This window comes from Equus caballus, chromosome 23 (genome assembly GCF_041296265.1).
Source record: "Equus caballus isolate H_3958 breed thoroughbred chromosome 23, TB-T2T, whole genome shotgun sequence".
Lineage (NCBI taxonomy): Eukaryota > Metazoa > Chordata > Mammalia > Perissodactyla > Equidae > Equus > Equus caballus.
Genome location: NC_091706.1, coordinates 32410693 through 32429352, shown reverse-complemented (window position 1 = coordinate 32429352; position 18660 = coordinate 32410693). Strand labels below are relative to the sequence as shown.

The following is an 18660-nucleotide window of genomic DNA, read 5'->3' as shown; positions in this document are numbered from 1 at the left end:
AGGTACATCTTTAGGGATAATATACGCAAAAGTAGAGAGACTGGGTATAGCACAAAGATACTAGTCTACATAGAAAGAAAATTCTGATTCCTCACTTTGAAGTTGCATAACACTAATGCAAACATCTTACTTCTAAGCACTTCTATGGCCCTAGGCTTATGCTTTCTCTTTCAGGTGACAGAAACTACTGCAGTTAAAATTAGTCTCACGAGTTAAGTCCTTGGCAATTACCCATGGAACTGATTTTTCTCACAGCAGTTTCATAATTGTTGATATTTAATTCTTTTGATAAATCAGTGATTATCACTATTATACTAAGAATAAGCCTTAAATTCTTCTTCCCACTGAAGAAACAAATCTCATGAATTTGTTCTGACTTAACAGTGAAGATTCATTGAACTTTTCTTCTATCTCCCTTTCTTCCCATAAAACATCTAGCTGGACTTCTCCGTCATGTCATATCACAAGCAAACATATGCCCCATGTGATAAGCACTGTACTCAGCTATGGAGAAGAATATCCAGTCTTTTGAGATCTAGAGCCTACCACAATAGTTATATAATTCCTCTCAATTGTTTACAGTTATTCCCCAGGAGAGCATGCTTCATTAGAACTATCACCAAAAATTCTAGGCTGTTTCCATCCAGTAAAGTACATTTAATGAGAAAATCTGTGGTATGCAAAAACCATTGAAAAATAGCTCAGCCAGCCCCACCTTCCTGCTACCCGCTTGTTGAGCAGTGGGTGCGTTATCAAAGTTACGTAACAGCAATAACCACAGTGAAGCTGACCCTGAAATAGTTCAGCATACCAGATCTTTCCACTGATATTCTGCACTTATCCTGCCAAAATGTGAAACTAAAGAATGTTGATTCAAGGAACCACATCAGCGATTGAATGTCTTAGATGGAAGACATCATTTAAAGCCACAGATTTCAGCTCTAGTTTTCCACTAATCTAGCATCCCTTTACTGCAGATTACTTGGAAAGAATGACTCAACAGCAGTGAACTTGGTTATTCTGCCGGAGAAAAGGGGAGAGACAGTTAAAGCTGTGTGCAATGGAAAGCAAGGTCAAAAGTTCATAATGTGGTCTATTGGCATGGCCAACAAAGATGTTGATATGCACATCTCTCTTACTTGAGGTCTATTCTCTTACAAGTATGGACACTACCTCTTCCAGGACCTTGAAGTCTGTAAGCTCCCTAAAGCACCCATGAAAACTAAATAAAATAATATTTGCAGGTCTTATAAATGGTAAAATCCTTCTCAAATGTTATAACCATTTAAGGAGGTACCTAATTCAACAACAATCTGTTGTAGACTGTAAAAAAAAAAAATGCAGATAAATATGGTACCCAGTGCAGGCTGTTATGGTCTGCTTCTCCTTCCATAGCACGGAGCCCTCTGATTTTGAGAAGGATGGATAGGATTCTGTTATGAGGCCATTCTTTGTTGGTATTATATTCAGGCTAACAACAAACTTCTTCGAAATCATTCAAAGTATGGATACATTACCAACTGGAAAAGCAAAGGCCTCCTAAGAAGTTAAAGCGTCCCTACACGATGTTGACCACGAAGTCATGAGTCATTTGTAGACAAATATATCAGAACTTATACCTCCTACGGGATGTTTTCTTTTAAGGATATACATTGTTCCTCAAAAATACTTGAAGCTTCTCTTTTGGAACTGCCTCCCCAGCCAGTTTCAAACCACAGAACTCAAATCTTATTTTTTTCACTTATTTTTTTAAAAAGATTAAATGTAGTTTATCACTACCTTTATGATCAAAAAAACTTTGAGCCATCTGAAAATCATACCTCCCACAAAGGATGAAACTGTGCTAGCACAAGAATTAAGTAAAGACTTTTAAAATTAGAATTTCGAAAAGAAATTCTCCAAGAACATCCTGAGACAAAGTGACAAAATGGAAAGGAAGAGCCATCCTTTAAGTGGATCATTTCTAGTGGACTCCTTTAACAATTGCTCTCATTTGTAAGAAGTTGCACCTCATATTACCGAATTGTAGTATTAGTCAGCTAGACCCAACTTCAGATAACAAAAGATTTATAGAAATGTTTATTCTACTAATTCCTCCCCTCTTTCTTCTCCTAGAATATGTTCTACATGCACACACACACACACACATGCACTTACCATCTGGAGCATATTTTGAGGATATTCCTAAAATGATTGCCAGTGCAACAAAAAATGAGAAGCTAGTAATAGCAAAGCAAATGAAAGTATTTTTGTGCCTCTTCTGCTTTCGGCTCTCTCTCTGGGCTTGCTGCTCTTCAGGTGAGAATGCAAAGGTGGCCCGGGCTTCCTGTCTGATGGAGGTCAGTTTGGCTGAAGCTTGGCTCTTTGGAGGAGGAGGAGGGCGCAGTGGGACAACCTTCCCTGGAACATAGCCAGATGAGCGGTGGCTGTTTCCATTCTGAGGTTGCAGGAAAGCAGGGGAGCGTCCCCTGGAATCAGTGGCATGCATGATACACTGTCACTGCGAAAAGAAAAAAAATTAAGGTTCAGAAATGTGAGAATTGTAATGGCTTTTTTTAGTATATTTTTATTGTGGTACAAGATACATATTATAAAACTTACCACTTTAACTATTTTTAAGCGTACAGTTCAGAGGCAGTAAGTACATCCACAAGGTTGTACAACCATCACCACCATCCATTCCCCAAACTTTTTCATCATCCCAAACAGAAACTCTGTAGCCATCAAGCAATAATTCCCCATTTCCTCCTGTCCCTGGTAACCCAGTAAAATGACTTTTTGAAAATATCAAGTCAGCTTACATCCATGATATAACAAACTGCTTCAAAAGTCCCCTTCATTGCTCATCTTCCAATGCCCCTGCTTCTCCAGCCTGGCCGCACATTATGATCTGCTAACGCTAATGCCCTTAACACAATTAAACCAGGATCTCTGAGCCTGGGAGCCAAGCATATATGTCTTTTAAATGTTCCCCACGTGATTCTAACGAGCGCCCGGGTTGAGAGCCCTAGCAACTTTCTCAATTTTCAGTGTGCATAAGAATCACCAGGGAAGCTTGTTAGAAATGTAGATTCCTGGGCTCTTCACTCTAATGAAATTTGTGCAAAGAGGGCCCTGGACAGACTTTACATTTTAAAAACACCCCTTGGTGACACTGCAGCAGGTGGTCGCACTTTGAGTATCATTCTTCTAAGCTCTTCGAATTGAAGTTAAAGTCCATGCGTCATATGAAGATCACAGGGTGGCCCTCACAAGTTCTAACAGACAAGCATTCACGCTTAGTATTTAATTCCTCACTAGATTCATCTCGTGGGGAAGCAACTTAAGTATTTCTACCTGTGTCAGCACTAGAGACTCGATTCACTTAGTGAGAAAGCTAAAGTCGAGATTATTTCTTTAAATCCTCAAATTTAAAAAAAAAACAGTAGGCATTCAAATATTATGTTTAAGATGATAAAAAAAATAGCTAACACTCATAGAGCACTTATTGCCAGGCACTGTTCTAAACACCTTACGTATATCAACTCATTTAATATATTTACTACAACAAATCTATGAGTAGGTGCCCTTATCCCCATTTTACACATGAGAAAAAACTGTGGCCTAAAATAGTTAATTAGCTGGCATATGGGAGAACCAGGACTCAGACACATTCTGACTCTCGGGTTCAGGCTCTTAACAGTTACCCTACTGTGTCTTTCAAAACAACTGAGAGGCAATAATTTCAAAGAATCAATTTCGCAAGGGCGAAACTAAACTGTGCTGAGTCTGAAAGGGCACATTAATCTCCGGAATTCTCCACGCAGAAGTTTACTAGACTATACATGATTCTTTCTTGTCTAAGAGAAGCTGACACAAAAAAGTGAAGTCCTTTTTTATTTTTTATATTCTTTATAGTAAGCACTTTTAAGTTTCTGAATGAAAGAGTAAGTTTTGAATGAAACCTTACCTTTACTCTGCCATCAGAGAGGGAGAGAGGGAGGGAGAGGGAGGGAAGGGGAGATGGGGGGGAGAAATAGGGAGGGAGAGAGAGGGAGAGAGAGGGAGAGAGAGGGAGAGAGAGGGAGAGAGAGGGAGAGAGAGGGAGAGAGAGGGGGAGAGGGGGAGAGAGGGGGAGAGAGGGGGAGAGAGGGGGAGAGGGGAGGGGGGAGGGAGAGGGGGAGAGGGGGAGGCAGGGGGGGGAGATAGAGGGGAGGGGGAGAGAAAGAGAGGGAGGTAGGAAGGAGAGCAGGGAGGAGGGGAGGGAGGGGGAAGGGAAGGGAGGAAGGGCTATGACATATAAGGTTCTTATTGCAATGACTATGGATAAATAAGATGTGCTCAATGGCTTCAGAAACATGATGTTCAACCTCTCCCATTACTTCCCTTCCTTCAAAACTAGAGCATCTCAGAGTCACCTGACTTCATTCAATACCCTTATAATTAATCACCCTCATCTTCTGCCAAAACAATGAATAAGATCCTGGTTATAAGTGTACGTCCAAATTGCTCTAAACTGCAGCAAATCCATTAAACACAAAATGTGGTCATTAGAGAAGCCACAAATAAGCATTCCCAGGACCCAAACAACCTGGAAATTAATGGGGACAGGAAGGGAATCTAATCAACAACTGATGCTGATTTTACATGGGGCAAAGAACATTCTCAGTGTATCTGTCAAAAACACTTGGTTTGTGGGGTTTGATTTCTGAACAAAAGCAATTATTTAGATGAAGCTTAAGTTTCATGACAAAAGGAAAACAGCGTGAACCAAGGTGCTATTGAAGAAACTGCTGCGTGTGCCAAGCAGCAGAACGAAATAATGGATACATCCTGCTGGAACAAATGAGAGAGTGGTACAACAAAGACCCGTTTATGATCGCCTGTTAACAAAGAAAGGACTAAACTAGATATTCTTGAGTGCCAGGCTCGCCAGGGTGGGGGGAATCATGACTATAATCTGTCCTGAAATGGGAGTGGGAATCTTTTGTCTGAGGCTGCAATCATCCGATACTTCATTGTTTCAGAGTGAGAAAGATTGGTATTATTTAACGGGCTAGAGGACCCTTTTGTGGGAGATAATGTCTCTCCAGATGCACCCACAATAAAACAAAAGGCAGTGAGAAGCTAAATGAAGTCACCATCCCACTGGGAATAACTAGTGTCTTCACATTCACAAAATGGTATCCTAACATGAAAATTCAGTTTGTGGTGTCTGCCACAATCTAAAAGTCAATAAATCAAAAATAATCACAGTTGTGTTTTCCCCATAATTCTTCTGCAAAACTATATAGTTGTGTGTGTATATAAATACTATTTATAAACACAAATGTGTGTGCGTATAGATACAGTTATGTGTGTGTATATATATGGATAATCTGAGCCCATTAACTCTATTTTACCAAAAAACATGTAAATGCATACGCAGCAAATACAATCATTCTTTTCCTAAGTAACACATTGTTGCAACATCTTAGAATAAAATTACAACAAATAAAGTCATATTTTATCCAGACTTCCCTCTGAATTTACTAAAATTTTTAAAGATATAAGATCCAAATACATCGCTTTGGGCTTTCACTTTACATTTATGAGTTTACATTATGAGTAGTAGTGTGAATCAATTACTTAAAAGTATATTGATGGTTATAGATGTAAACTATTCATGGGCAAAAACCTGACATTTCACTCATTCAATAAGCAGTTGTGAGCCTTTGCTGTCATTAGAGGATAGTGTTAGGATTTATGGGGGACAGACAAAAGATTGACAGCATCCCTAAGAAATGCAATTGCTAAATTCAATTTTAAATCACTTGATTGAAGGCCGAGAGAAATCAACCAAGCAAATATTGTAAAAATGGTGGTCAGGTTCCCAAGCTATCTCAACAACGGTTGTTTAATCCATATGGTTGTCAGTACTTGTAGTTTGAGTTTGGGGTCTTGAGAACAAAGGAGGCACCTCATAGAGGAAAGAGGATGAAGAGTTTCCTCTGGTCTTCAAGGCGAGTATCAGGTGCCATTTTAAAATTTTTACCACAAATCAATGTTTCTACTTAATACACTTAATTTGTTTGTATTACATGTCATTGTTTAAAAGGCTGCATTTCTGGTGGAAAGCACATATTACGTAGAAGGAACACATCAGTATTCTTTGATATATTTTAAGGGCTGTCACAGCCTGTGCTGAGTCCCTAAAGACAGATAATCCAAAATGAGAGAGAATCCAAGTCATTCATACTGAATTTGGAAATGCACTCCACAAAGTTTTTGAAGTGTAAGTTTTGGTATTTAGATGTTTCTTGGGAGAATTATCTTGTGAGTATTTATTTACTGGATGATATAAAGTGGTAGCCCAAAAGGCTTGGTAATTAGTTAGTTAATTAAAAAATAAAATTAGGGGCCAGCACTGAGGTGTCATGGTTAAGTTCAGTGTGCTCTGCTTCAGTGGCCCAGGTTCAATGGTTTGGATCCCAGGGGCAGACCTACACCACTTATCAGTCACACTGCAGTGGCAACCCACATGTAAAGTGGAGGGAGATTGGCACAGATATTAGCTCAGGGCTAATCTTCCTCAGCAAAAAATAAATAAATAAAATTAAACAATTAAAAATTTGCACAGGGAATTTAGGCAAACATTTAAAATAGATAATGAAAGAAATTACTAAGTATATGAAACGGTCATATCAACTTAAAAGATATACATGCAAATGCTGGAAAAAAAGGGAATCATTCAAAACCTAGTACTTCTGTCTAATTACCAGTTGCCTTCACACACACACAAAAAAACACCTTAAAAACTTGCTGTTATTTTAAATAAAATAAATGCTTATTGGATCCTCTTGCTTTCTGCCTCATGTTTCAGGGAATGTACACAGTTGGCCATATACCACAGTCGACTATAAGCCTCTTGAGGGCAGGGACGACATCTTACTCATCTTGGTATTCTCAAGGGACCTGACGCGTGGTAGGTTCTCATAAGTGCTTGATGAATTTAGATCACACTAATCCTCTGTATATCGTGCACACACACACACACATTGGAATTTCCCATTAATCCTTCTTCAACCTCCTTGAGGCTCTGGGAAATCTGTTTAATCTCTCTGTATCAGTTGTCCTGACTTGGGAAAAACCAAGAACATTTACTACTTCAAGCAAAAAAGTCAATGCATTAGTTTTTACAAAATACAATCCTAGTATGCAATCTAGTGGGTAATAAAAGGTATTATTAATACTGCAAATAGGAATTCTAAAGATAAAGAGCAGCAAGCTATCTAGACAAGCTCAACCATTCACAATATTTTCTAACAGTTTTAACAACACACCTCTGAAACGCAGCAGGCACATAGGAAAAAGGAAAATGTTCCACTCCACTTTATACTGTTACGCTGACAGCCAATAAATGCTGGGATCAAAGGGAAAGTAATTCAAAACTAATAAGAGCTCTTCAAAAGGGCTGAGTGTTCATGTTCTTTCTATGGCTCAGATGCTAATATGGAAGACAAACGCCTACCACACGTACACAGTGGTTGAGGACATTCGCCCTGTAGACCGTATGCTCAGTCCTCAAAATTGTCCAGCCCCTCCAACCCAATGCACAGGGGGTCCCACGGCTGGCCATGCATATTGGCTCCATCACATTGAACCCTAATGAAAATGCAATACTCTTGACTCATTTAAGCTCTTTTAATTCTCCCTACACTTGCTATGAGAACTTATTTTTGAATGGAAAATTCAGGCTTATAGGAACAGTCAAGAAGTTGGCATGATCTCATCAAGTTTATTCTTTGATTAAGGACAAAATTCTTGAAGCAGTATCCAACTTAAAGGTCAATTCTACAAGTTACAGTCTTTGCTTTCCAAGAGTTTCAGTACAACCGGCCAAAATCCAGCTGAGGAAACTTTTCCTTTTATTAAGATCTTGGTAGGTCTTTATAACACACTGACTGGTATGCTCCGTCACAGCAAAAAGTAAGACACGCCAGGAAAGAGAAGTGTTCATGAATTATCATGAAAACAAACCATAGAGGTTTACAATTATTAGTAATAATGACCTAATAAAATTCTCAACCAGCTCCTAATGGCCTTGAACTTTCAGTTAATGGTTCCAGCTTCCGACCTCCTATTTTTAGGAGAAAGACAACAGAGTAACATCAAGGTGATTTTCAGGTTTGGGTTTTTTTGGGGCGCGATGGGGTAGAGTATTTCATTGAGTTTTGTTGTGTATTCAGATTATGTCTGTAGCTGACAAACAGTGAGCTCACTACCTCAATCACACAAAATTGTTCAGTAACAAATAAATTTAGCAATGTTGACTTTTAGTCCCTTTAATTTCGCAATTGGTCAAATATTTAAGTGTGATCGATATTCTCACGAAGATTGTGTATTTAAATACATATTATAAAGATTTTCAAAAACAAAGGTTGAAGTTAGTTTCAAGGGGGAAAATCCTTTTCTATGTAGCTTAGAGGAATATATTTTATTACATATTCTATTCCTACAGCATACAGGATAAAATACATTTTTCTACAACCACCACTGGAAAGGAATTCAGCATAAATGCTAGGTCTCTACATATATCTATTTGGGAGAAAACAGACAGATGGTGGGAAAAAATGAAGTTCCCTTTCATTCAGAGATCTGCTTGTTTTTGTGGACACTTACTCCCCAGGAATCAACTCCCCCGAGAACTCTAACCAGGACAGAGCCTTCACACTGTTGCACAAGACACATTCTCCACTATTATCTTGCACTTCTCCTTTTCCTTCCACTCTCAAAATCAAGATGAGTCACCATCACCTGCAATTGTCTGGCACATTCCCAAGAAATAAGACCCTTTGCACAGTTAGTTTACTTACATTGATGAGCATACCTCGGCCAAAGTTGAGAGGTAGAAGCGAACACACCAACACTTAATTACAAATCTTTCCCTATGAAGTGAAAGGATAAGGGACTGAGAAACTTCAAATCTATTCCCCTACCTTTTTTCTCCACTTGGTCAATTGAGACACACATGTGGAATGATATTCCTACAAGTTAAGCTACTATTACACATAAACACCAATATACACCAGACTTCTAGTTTGGTAGCGTGTATTGTTCACACCATCTCCTCCCTCAAAGGAAATAACTCTCTCAATATATGCTAACTCTATTAAAATATAATACAGAGAAATTATAAGGAACACTTCAAGTATGTAGTCCTAAAAAGACTAAATTTACTAAAGAGTGGGTTTTTTTTTTTGCCACTATGTATTTGAATTGGAGTAAGTATTAAAGTTAGATGTTTGTTCCCTCCCCCCCCCCCCCCCCACGCTTAGAAATTCACTTTTTGGTTAAGCTACACCCTCTTTGCTAGAAAACTATAGTCAGAAAATAGTACATCCCTGGAAAAGAAAAATTAACTGAAAATACTAAGAGTTTGTTTATGCCAAAAACAATGAAAGAATAAATGCTTATGAGTCCGTGTTTAAGGAATTCAGATTAACACATTAGCTACAATTTCACTAAAGTGGATAAATCCTCCACAAATTATACTGAATCTCCTGTTAAAACATGGATTCCTCAAAACAAGGAGTCTTCATTTATAATATCTAATGTCCAAAGTAAATCAAGTTAACACTTTCCCATTTTAAAGTTAAATAAGTAACATTTAAGGAATATTTTTCATTCATTCTTATACTCCTCTCATTTATGTAAGGTACAGGAGACAGCGTCTGATTTTTCTGCCACCAAATATACTCATTCATCTTGTCTTTTTCAAATCTGGTAAGCGTATCCACAAAACGCAGTTCGTGACCCTAAAGCCAAGATGGCTGATACAGCGAAAAGGCTGGTGAACATTATCACAGGCAACAAAAGAGACACAAAGGGGGGATAAATACAGACTTACAGATCAACGGGGAGAAAGGGATGATGAAGAATATCGAACACTCGTTGCCCAATCAAAAGGAAAATAAAAGCAAAGTACACAGGGCCCTGGATGGAAGCAAAGATCTAAAGGAGAAACAAAACTGGAGGCAGATCATTCTTCAACTTGGAAAATGGGAGAACGAAGGAGAGGGTCGTTTTACCCACCAGTCCTCTGCTCTTCACTTCTGTTTCTTTTTTTCCAATTATTATTCCTCAGATTCTTTTTTATCCTCAATTCTTTCTATTGAAAGGCTCTTCTCTTTTCTCTTCTCCCTCCCAATCCTCCTTAGACCGTCCCCCCTCGCCCTTGTTCCCCAAGGGCCGGGAGGACACAGCAGAGAGGCTCCCAAGCTGCTGACAGTGACGGATGGCTGTGCAGAGGCACACAATGGCAGGCGCAGGCATGTCATCAGCCTTGCAGCTGGCCTTCAAAAGAAAGAACCAAAACCAAAGTCTGACCTGAGGGAGGCTGATTTAATGAAGGTTACAGCAAAGGGCAGAGCTGCCTGTGGGCTGCATTCTCTGCCAAGTGCCAGGGACAAAGCTTTCAAATACTTCTCAAGAAGAAAGACCCAAGAAAGTTATGTTGGGAGAATGTTGAAAGGTGGGAAAAAAGAAAACGAAACAGAGATGTGTTTGATAAATAAGCACAGACATGCCAAAAGTTCATGATTCTAGTGATATCCAGAAATCAAAATGCAATGACAGTAGGAAACATCTAATGAGTATGTTTTGACATGCCTTTCAAACTAGGAAATATTCCAGATAAATAATGAGATGCCCAGAGTCGAGTGATCCAGGGCTACTCAATCCAGCATCAAAGTAAAGTTTCTATTCACAGCAGGGCCAGTACCAGAATCCAAATGTACTATTTCTTTTACCTACCACACATAGCCTATTTTTTATACAGTTTTAACCTCTGAGAGAAAAGCCTTGCCAAACAGGGAGTACGTTCAGGTTTGAGCATCTCTTATGGGACAAGAGCTCTGCTAGATGATAGGGACCTAGTGGTGCAAAAAAAATATACATGATCTCTGCCTTCAAGGAGCTCAAAGCCCAGTGTCGAGGGCAGGAGACGACACAAATAAACAACTAATTGCAATGCATGTTGGGGCAAGGACACTGGGCTGGTGGGTCTTAGGAAGTGATGGCCTGAGTTTATTAAATCCCTACGAATGGAAGAGAGTTTAAATTTTCAAGAGCCCTGGCAAACTTACTCTCCCAAATGTATACATCAGACTACTACGAACAGCTCCCTTTGTGTGTGTGAACTAAAATCTGCCACTAAACTCTGCCACTAAAATGACAACACACTGTCCAACAATGACCAATATGGGAGGAAAACAGACTCACACAGTCTTCATATTCTCTGGAAGGCTGTCAGGCAGAGTGTCACCTGGAGATGAGCTCCTGGCCAAAATACAAATTAGTCATAGTCCCTGTCCTCCTGGGGCATGTGAAACCCTCCTACCAAAGGGACCATATTACAGCTCCTCAACAGTCTCCATGATGTTCATCAAAACTCAGGGGTGCCCGAGAGTCAAAAGGCAGGACCCCCAATGAATGAGCAATTACTCAGAGCTGTGGCTGGACTTTGCATAACTGGCCAGCGACAGAATACAGCCAGCAGCCACAGGACAGGCAAACGGGCTGCACGATGAGCTCAGGTGCCACAAACCCAAACAGGGAGAAAGACGACATGCTTTAAGGTTAAAGCCAGGCTCAGACAACATGGTCACCAGGCAGCCGGGGAAAGTTATCCAGGAGCTGACCAGACATCATGAAGGGTGGCCATATGGTAAAGACAGGCAGTGTCAAAATCAGCACGGGCACTTGGGAAAGCAGCAATTCACACTAATCAAAAGACATCATTAACGTTAATCATCGCGTTAATCAAAAGACATGCTGGAAGACAGCTCATCTCTCATTTGGCCTATTCAGCTAACCCACCATACACAGCCCATTTCCCATCAAACTGCTAGCTCCTCCACATTACTAGCACTTCATTTCTGTCTGAGTTTACCACAGGATGGCTGGAGAATGGCTATCAGCAAGCACCTCTTGAGCCATTAAAGCCACATCTTTCTCAATAATGAAGTATAATATTTTTGAAATCCTCATACAAAGTTGATTTTATACTGGTGGCACTGGTGGTATTAAAAAAACAATGTTTGTACACTTTAACGCTGCCATATGTCAATTATATCTCAACAAAACTAGGCAAAAAATTATAAGCCAAAACAGTTGTGTTTTGGGTTTTTTTACCAGAGTTTTTTTAAATGACTTTCTCATTCTTTCTGAAACAGTAATTAGGCACTTGTCCTTGTATTAAACTTAATCTTTCCAACCCCTAAAATGTTAATAATTAACTTTCTGCCCTCATCGTATGTAAAAAAAAATATCCTTCAGGGAAGTGAGTCACCATTAGCGGACACCATTGTGACCACAGTAGACTTGCAGTCTGCAAGCACAAGCCAATAATTGGGCAAGAGCCCCCAAATCAATAACAATTTCACTCTAGGAGAGACTCAGTAATCAGACATGACCAGGACATCTAGTTTGCAGTGGATAGTCATACATTTTAAGATACATCAAACTCAGAGTCAATTAGGACAATTCTTTTGTCAATGGCTCAATATGGATTGTCTTAAATTGTAACCCTTTTAGGCAACAATGTTCCAAACACAGATCTATGCAGTGTTACGCCACTTTTTTTCCTTTTAAGTATATTAAAGCTAAGACTGCTACAAGTTCTCCTAGGCAAACTTTTTATACTATAAAGTCTCATCAAATGTTGCCAAATTTCTACTTAATGTCCAAACTAAGATGGAGCCCTGATAAAATAAATGTAAAAGATTTATCACTTGTCACCAAGTAAGGAAATGTCTTGTCAGGAATATAATTACAAAGTTAGTCTAATAATAACAATTTCAAAGCAGAATTGCCTCCTAGATCAAAGGACTGATTTGTTGGGCGATACCAATTCTGTGTTTTAAGTTATCCACAGCTGCCCAGTCTGTTTCACTTTTTTTAAGGAGTCGTTTTAATAAGGACGCTATGCCTTGCTCATCTTTGTATTGCTCACAGCAACCAGCACAATGCCCTGCGTATCATAGGAATGCAATAAAATATTTGCTGAACACAGTTCCTGACAACTAACATTAAAGGCTTCCCAAAGCGAGTACAGGGAAAACAAAAGAACCCGCAGACATATTTCCAATGCAATTCACAACCCAAATCTGAATAATATTTCCAGGAACTTACACCTTTTAAAAAATGTACACTTCTACAATATTTTAAATTTGTGTACTATTTATATAGAAAATGCAAGTAAAGCTAAGATTATTTTTTTACAGTTAGTTCCTCATTTAACAGAAATTTATTACAAGTAACATCACCCCACTGTGTTCACCCTATCATGCGTAACTTCTCCCAGACTAAAAAGAAGGTATGTTGTCGCCTTAAACTTGGGTGCAATGGGTTTCTAAGCCCATTTGCAAATTATTTCACCATTAAAACATTAAAATAACTAAACTGCTAACAAAACTAAACAGAAACAAGTTAGAGAATATGGGAGGAAAAAAATGGCTGGGTGTAAATAGGGACAAAGAGATTCTTATTCGTGCTAAGCCATTAATTTACTATATGACCTTACCTAATTAGTTAGCCTCTCTGGGCCTCAACTTCATTTTAATATTGTTTTTAAGGCCCTTTCAAACTACATGCTAAGATTCAGCATATGTAGTACAGTCCTGAAAACTGATTTACATTCACACCGCCCTCCCCTCCAAAGTCACATTGAACACGGCAGCTTTAAATATCTGAGTATAGATTTCTTTCAAAGGCAATTTATTAAAATGTCAGATGAGCTTAAGTCCATTTCTAGTGGAGAATTAAGGCAAGTATATTAAAGCAAGTATTGCCTACAGACTCGAGTTTCCCCAAGACAGCAGCAGCTGCTTCTAAGAGAACAGCCTCTCTTTAACAGGGTAGTTGAAAATTACACCTCTTTACAAATGGAGAAAATTAGTAAGGGTGATTTTCATGGTCTCAAAAACGCAGATGCATGGCTTTTCTCTTCCTTTCTTTTTCCTTTTCTAGATTCATCTTGTTAGGAGGGAAGAAAGCAGAAGGGCTAGCCTGACTTGGGAGGCAGAGAGCAGAGTAGGGAACTTACAGTACAGACCCAGACAAGCCCTTCTCAATTGATGTACTGCACCAGACAGGCCAGCCTGCTAATTAGTGCTCACAAGCTCAACGCCATGAAAAGATTTCCTGTGGCTGGGATGGGAAGATGTCTGAACAAGTGTGGAATGCCATTTGACAATAGCTAAGCTAAAGTCTGCAGACTTGCAGTCAAGGCGAGGTTCAGAACACTCTGGAAAGGGCCGAAAAAATAAAAATCTGTGACTGACACCAGGTACACAAAATTATGATCTGTGTCTGTTCACAGCTTTAAAAAGAACAGATTCTGAAAGTACCTTTTGATACCAAACAGTGGCAGCTTGTATTGTACTTTATCATAGACATAGCAAGTTAAATCAAGGTTAGCCCTCAAAGAATTCCATCAAGTATTTTTGAAATCATTTTACAGATGAAGAAACAATGTGTGGAGAATTAGGGAATATGACCAACAGCAAATTTTTAGCAATTGTCAGTCTTGTTTTAGACTCAATCTGACTTCAAGTCCTCCAGTCTTTACATGTCAAGATGGAACCCCGACACCAGTTTTCAGAAGTCCCTACTACTTTGTCTGATATTGTAAATTTTATTTTTCATAAAATTGCCTCCCCCACAATCCCCAATCTGGTCCTCCTTTGGGTTCTTAAAGCATTCTATGAGTAACTCCCCAAACACTTACATACTTACTGGGCCTTCTAACTGTTCATTTCCTTTTCTCCCTGGCTAGACTCATTTCAACAGCAGAGGTTGTCTTATCTTTCTTCATAGATGAAAGCCACCACACAGATTATCTTCACTCCCTGGGACCTCCCAAGCTTCAACCATTCCAGCCAACTCCTTCTTCCTACCAGCAAGAACACTCCACAAAGTGGACATTCGGGTTGCTTCTAGAGGGCCTGACACACAACAGGTGATTAAGAATTGTTAGTTGAATGGATGGTGAGTGAGGGGGTGGATGGATGATGCAATACTCACAAATATTTTACAGCACTTTACAAGGTCCACATTTACATACAGCATCCCATGTGAGTTTAAAACTGTGAATTTGATAGTGATCATTTAAAGTTTCTTTCTGAAGTGTGATTCATCATCCTCAAGTTCAGAAATTGCCCAGAGGTGCATAGCTAGTAAGTAGTAGCCTTTCAGCTTCACATGACTACCCACAAGGCCCACAAGACTACCTTACTGTCTTTCTCTTCCTTTCCAAGATCGCTGTTTGAGAACAGGTTTGATTTGGTCTATTAGAACTGTTTTCCTGTTGTGAAATCTAAGACTTCTGAAAATTTGTGGGTTACAGGTTAGATCAAGAAAGGAGACTTTACTCAAACAATGAGCTATGACAAAGGAAATCTAAACAAGCACCATGTAAGAATTTAGCGACGTGACTTCCCTGTTCACACACACAGTGACCAGTCCTCAGCCGGCTTGCTCGCTCATTCACACAGACTGTTAAAGCAGAACAGGTGATGACACAGAACTCACTTCTAACCTTAATTTTCTGAGCCTGTAAACCCATTCATTAGCTAAAACAGCATCAGGTGGACTGAAGGGAAAGCTAGCAGACTTCCAGTTCCACCCACCCACCCACACACAGATTCTGCAGGGCAGGTACACAGAAAGCTGAGGGGAGTGATTTCAATGTAAAGGATAAAACGCCGTAAGGTGCTACCCAATGTTTACCAAGCAGAGGAAGTGCCTGCTGCACTTTCTTCTGCTTTGCCCAGAAATGCAAACTCAAAAGAGCCCTTTGCATAGCTCATCAAAGGCACAGGGGGCTCCCTCCGCTCAGGTGAAACCTCCCTCCATCCCCCTTCCTCTAAATTCCTCTCACTTCGTACTTTCTTCTCTCGAAAACAGCTGCACACCCTTCACATGTGCAATTATGCAAGATCACATCACATTGTCACACGGAAACAAGGAGAGTCAACAGCAGCCAGTGAGTGGCTCTTGCGTGTAAGGAAAGTTCTTAAAACTATTAAGCACTCTATCCTTAACCCCTACTGCCTGATGAAAGGAGATATATATCAAAGTCTGTTTTCTTAACCTTATGCGGAGAATTTGAGTAGTTTCCGCTCCATTGCGCGGTCTGGTGACATTCATCAACCCTCAGCAGAGAGCATCCAGGGACGTCAAGACCTTGGTTTTATTGCAAGGGGTGGAGCAACTAGCATTAACTGCTGCACTTTGGGGTCCTCACAGAGCGGGAGCCCCTCCTCTGCCAAGACCTCCCAACTCTGCAGAGGAAAGCTGGGAGTGGGGTCCAGGGCTAAGGCTTTCCCCAGCTTTAAACAAGGCTGCACGCGATGTTCAAGCCTCGCCTTAGCTTAACTAACAGAAAGCGGCGTGGCGGTGGGGTGCGGAGGGCCCCCCCAACCCAGGGGAATAGTAAAGAGACAAAGATCACCCCGAAGGCGTACGCGCGCGCGCACTGAAGCCCAGACTCTGCAATGCACATTCCATCAACCTTTCACTGTAGACGGCTTCCTGTGGGGTTTATTCCCCCACCGCAGCCCTCTCCAGAAAGTTTAAGGCTGTTCACACCGACTTTCAAAGGTCCATTGTTCCCTCTCCCGTAAACGTAATGAAAAGAGAGACGGAGAGAAAGAAATCAAGACTTGGTTCCCAAAGACCCTTTCTTACGCAGAGGACTCACTCCGGGGGAGTCTCGTTACTCCTAATCCAAAGACGGGAAAGAGACGCGCGGGGGGAGCGCAGAGGGTGCTGCGGGGGGCCGGGAGGATGTTTTCCGTTTCGGCAGAAATGCCCAAAAGCCAGGCCGTCAGGAGCCGGGAAGGTGCCGGGGGACAGCTGCCTGCGTCCTCGCAGTGGCCCCCAACAGGCAACAAGGGAGACGGGACGGAAAGCGCGTGGCCCCGTCGTTTCTTACCTTCCCCGCCCCCGCTTAGCGTCGGCTAATTCAGGTGCCTACACAGCGGTCCAGAGAAACGGAGCCGAGCTCCTGGCGTCCCCGGGTCCGGATCTTCCCTCCATGGCCAAGGAGTCCCTCGAGCCCCGGCGCCCGGCGCCCGCCGCCGCCGCCGCTGCTGCTTTTACGCAACTGGCAGCTGCAGCCTCTGCCTGGAGGTGAAACACTCTCCTCCCGGGAGTGACGCGCACTTCCCTCCGCCTCCGCCTCCTCCTCCTCCAGCCCCGAGCCTCAGGGACAGGGGCCTCGGCTCACTCTTTCCCGGAGCAGCCGCTTGGCTTTCTCCGCTCCTTCCCCTCCAGGAGGAAGAGGAGGAGGAAAAGGAGGAGGGCGCGGGCCGGAGCGTCCCGCGACAATGGGGAGGCGGAGCAGGGTCGCTGGAGTCGCGCTTGTCCCTGGTCGGCGGGCGCCGCGGCTCGCTAGGGTCGCGCTCAGCCTCCGCCGGCCAGACAAGCTGCCCGGCTCTGCGGGGCCGAGGGCTGCGGATTGGGCGGGCGGGCGCGCCGACGGAGGCGGGGGGAGAGGAGGAGCCTGCGGCCGGAGGAGGCGGTGGCCGCGCAGGGCTCCTCCCGCCGCCCAGCTCCGCGCGAGCTGGCCGCCGGGGCTCAGCGCCTCTCTCTGCGGAGCACAGGACCGGCCCCCGAGCGCCCCGCGGCTGGGGCAGGGCCCCCACCCAGCGTCCCCAGCTGCTGCTGCAAAGTCCTACCTGTGCCGCGCCGCGCGCATCCGGCCCGGATGAACCTGAGCCTGCGCCCCCATCACCTCCTGGCTGAGCCTGAGCCTTCGCCCCTCACCGCCCCCTGGCTAAGCCTGACTCTGCACCCCCATCGCCCGCAGCTGAGCCTGACTCTGGGCCTCGATTACCTCCTGGCTGAGCCTGACTCTGAGCCCCTACCGTCACTCCCAGCAGAACCTGACACTGCGCCCCCGTCACCTCACGGCTGAACCGGACACTGCACCTTCAGAGCTCGTGGCTGAACCTGATTCTACGCCCCAGTCATCTCCCGGCTTAGCCTAACACTGTGCCCCATGACCCCACAGTTGAGCTGGACACTGCACCTTCATCGCTCGCGGCTGAGCCTGACTCTGCGCCCTATCATCCCCAAAGGGACTTCCACAACTCCCACCACCGCACGCACCACGGCCGCCCCCACCTGGCCAACACGGGCGCTGGGTTCTTCGCCGTTTCTCAGGATAGCTCCTCTGGCAGCTCTGAGCGGACCTAACACGCCCCTGTCATGCTGAATAAATATATCTACCTCTCCCCACGCCCCCTGCCCGCGCTACTCTGGAGTGGCTGCCGCTTACAGGAGTGGCGCTCCAGGCCACTCCCCCGCCCACCGCAAAGTTCGGCTTTCTCTGGAAATACCTCTCTATGGATGTCCGCCACCGGCTGGAGTAGCCTGACGGCCGCCACCCCGCCCCTTGCTGGAGCCGCTCTCATCCTGGAAAAGCTTTGGCTCCAGCTGAGGGCGCGGCCGGGCTTGATCAGTCAGACCCACGAGGTCCCGAGCTAGTGACAGCAGCAGGACTGCCAAATCCTGGTCGTCATCATCCTCTATTTAATTCGGAATTGGAAGTTTTCCCGCTAGGGAACTCTCAGTGAATACTGTACAGATAGGATTGTTCAGCTTTCAGGGTTGCGCTTTTTTGTCGTTTTTTTC

At 42.8% G+C, this 18660-nt stretch overlaps 1 protein-coding gene across 3 annotated transcripts in view; it reads right to left on the bottom strand.

The window, feature by feature from the left end:
• CEMIP2 (cell migration inducing hyaluronidase 2) overlaps positions 1 to 18411 on the bottom strand; it is a 71740-nt gene extending 53329 nt beyond the window's left edge. The window contains exons 1-2 of one of the 3 annotated variants that reach the window (XM_005604960.4): positions 18151 to 18411; positions 2158 to 2500 (exon numbers count right to left, since the gene is read on the bottom strand). In XM_005604960.4, coding sequence (XP_005605017.2) covers positions 2158 to 2488 — 331 coding nt within the window. In that variant the 5' untranslated portion in view covers positions 2489 to 2500; positions 18151 to 18411. Of the gene's footprint in view, positions 1 to 2157; positions 2501 to 10053; positions 10332 to 16957; positions 17511 to 18150 lie in introns of those variants that run through there. The other 2 variants (XM_005604959.4, XM_070248913.1) reach the window with 2 other exon arrangements.
• Positions 18412 to 18660: the final 249 nt, after the last annotated feature.